Below are 2,717 nucleotides of genomic sequence, written 5' to 3'. Positions count from 1 at the left end.
AGAAAAGCAAAACAAAAATACTAATAAGACATGTTTGCTAACATGCACATTTTTATAGCGTTACATGGCCAGCCTGTTGTTGAATATTTAAAGCATAAAATAGTTTCTAAGGCTTAGTAATGCTAGTTATCCATTCTGAAAGGAAATTTCTCATAATTTTACTCCTTGTCGCTCATTTTCACCTAAGCATGTCAATATTTCTTCGAACCCTATAGGTAAAGAGAATAGAATACAGTATTAGAATTCTCCTTCAGTTCATAAAGGCCAAGATGTGGTTAGCTGGGCAGGAGCCCACAATACTTTGATGGAGATGAGTTTGCTGGCTCTACACTAGCAAGAGCAGAGTGTTTACCTTTACTCAAAGGAAAGTGGATAAAAGCAGTACCATCACTGTGACCCAGAGAAGGGAAAAATGTAAACCTACTAGCATGGAAGACCATTCAGAAACATTTTCTATGAACTATGGGAGGACCAGCCTCATCATATTCCTGCTTACTGATCCACATTTGCTGGAATGTAGACAGGCTGGCCAGAATGGAACCCCCAATCCAAACAGAATACTTCCTCTCTGGGGGAGCTATGATCTTGATTTTCATTGTGCTAGGTGCCAGGGTTACGATTTCCTTCTGCATTCGGTCAGCAATGCCAGGGTACATTGTGCTGCCTCCAGACAAGACAGTGTTGGCATATAGATCCTTGCGAATATCCACATCACACTTCATGATAGAATTGAAGGTTGTCTCATGGATCCCACTGGACTCAATGCCCAAAAAGGAAGGCTGGAAAATGGATTCAGGGCATCGAAAACGTTCGTTCCCAATGGTGATCACTTGCCCATCAGGAAGCTCATAGCTTCTTTCCAGTGAGGAGGATGCAGAAGCACTGACCATCTCTTGCTCAAAGTCCAGGGCCACATAGCACAGTTTCTCTTTGACATCACGGACAATCTCCCGCTCGGCTGTGGTGGTGAAGTTGTAGCCTCGTTCTGTCAGAATCTTCATGAGGTAGTCAGTCAGGTCTCTGCCAGCCAGATCTAGACGTAGAATGGCATGAGGTAGGGCATAACCTTCATAGATGGGCACGGTGTGAGTAACTCCATCACCAGAATCCATCACGATGCCTGTGGTTCTCCCTGAGGCATAGAGAGACAGCACAGCCTGGATAGCTACATACATGGCTGGTGTATTGAAGGCCTCAAACATGATCTGAGTCATCTTTTCCCGGTTGATCTTGGGGTTGAGGGGTGCCTCGGTGAGGAGGATGGGATGCTCATCCGGTGCCACACGGAGCTCATTGTAGAAAGTGTGGTGCCAGATCTTCTCCATATCGTCCCAGTTGGTGACTACTCCATGCTCAATGGGATACTTCAGGGTCAGGATGCCTCTCTTGCTCTGAGCCTCATCCCCCACATAGCAGTCCTTCTGACCCATGCCTACCATGACCCCCTGGTGCCGGGGACGCCCTACCATGGAGGGGAAGACAGCCCGGGGCGCATCGTCACCACCAAAACCTGCCTTGCACATCCCTGATCCATTATCTACCACCAAGGCAGACAGCTCATCATCAGTCATGGTGCTGGCTGGAATCTTCCAGAGAAGTGAGCAGAAGTTAAATATAGAGTAGATAGCAGATTATGGTGTGCAAGGGAGAGGATGAACAGGCCGAAACACTCTGGAGAGGGGATCCTGTGCTGTGATGACAGGTATTTAAAGGTGCACGCTGGCCCCACCCATGTCTTATCCCACCAGTTCCCAGCATTTCTGCGTGGGGTTGCCTTTGAGGTATTAATAATGATGATGGTGATTATATAAATCATTAGGAGACCTTCTTTCATAAAGAGAAAATTGACTATCAAGTGGCCAAATCTGAGGTTACTGTAATTAGGCAACCCACACATGGTTGTCAGCGTGCTTTGGCTAAGTCTCTAGATAACTATGATGATGCAATGGGGGATATAAAAGCAAGATGAAAGAAAGCTAGTGTGAGGTATGGGTAACATGGCTGGAAGGACCAATCCCTCCTCACTTTACTCTCTGGGTCCATTTTCTCCACAGTAGCTTTAAGTTTTCATTCTTAATATATTGTTCTTATGAGGAGCCGAACTCCGAAAACTTCACTTTTTCAAGATTTTCTTTCCCATTTTGGTCCTAATCCCATAGGATGTTCATCATGATGGAAATTATTTTAATGGATGAAAATAATGAATGGCCAAGTGTGGCCTGACAGCTGTAATTTAAATGCATTTGCATTGTGCACAATTTAGGGATATTTAATAGACTTCTAATCCATCGGAAGACAGCTAAAAGCAATAAAGTGATCAATAAAGTAAACCATTATATATTTTCTTTCTTGATATAAATTTCTAACAACCAAATTAAATTAGGAACTTACTATGCCCAGACATTGTTCAGGAACTAGGTTATTGGGTCCATGTTGACTGCACAGAGGCTCAATGTCCATCTTGCATGATTTATTAAGTAAAATGCGGATTATAAAAATTGTATCTATAATAACTCTTTAGTTGTACTACAAGGAACATAATTAAGTGATAATGAATTTTAAAGTGATATGTTTGAGCTGATCTTGAAAACATTTTGATCTTCAAGATTCGTATAATGTGTTATAACATCAAGCTTCTCTCTAGTACACACTTGGAATAGTATTAGTTTTCCTTTGATTTTAGCATATACGATATTACACCTTGGTCATTTTATAGG

General features: G+C 42.7%; 1 protein-coding gene across 4 annotated transcripts; it reads right to left on the bottom strand.

Annotated features, from left to right (window-relative positions):
* Positions 1-440: 440 nt before the first annotated feature.
* ACTBL2 (actin beta like 2) lies at positions 441-1,599 on the bottom strand. Of its 4 annotated transcripts, none has more exons than XM_060635740.2 (2): positions 945-1,599; positions 441-779 (listed from the first exon to the last, which is right to left on the bottom strand). In XM_060635740.2, exons 1-2 carry the CDS (start codon positions 1,569-1,571, stop codon positions 441-443), a joined length of 966 nt encoding a protein of 321 aa, XP_060491723.1. In that variant the 5' UTR covers positions 1,572-1,599. The 4 variants fall into 4 exon arrangements, with proteins under 4 accessions (XP_060491723.1, XP_060491720.1, XP_060491722.1 ...); XM_060635737.2 differs by having other exon boundaries at positions 441-1,207; positions 1,319-1,599; XM_060635739.2 differs by having other exon boundaries at positions 441-1,316; positions 1,443-1,599.
* Positions 1,600-2,717: the final 1,118 nt, after the last annotated feature.

The sequence above is a fragment of the Panthera onca genome, chromosome A1 (genome assembly GCF_046562875.1).
Source record: "Panthera onca isolate mPanOnc1 chromosome A1, mPanOnc1 haplotype 2, whole genome shotgun sequence".
Classification (NCBI taxonomy): Eukaryota; Metazoa; Chordata; class Mammalia; order Carnivora; family Felidae; genus Panthera; species Panthera onca.
Note: the sequence above shows the minus strand (reverse complement) of the source record. Positions and strands in the feature narration are given on the sequence as shown.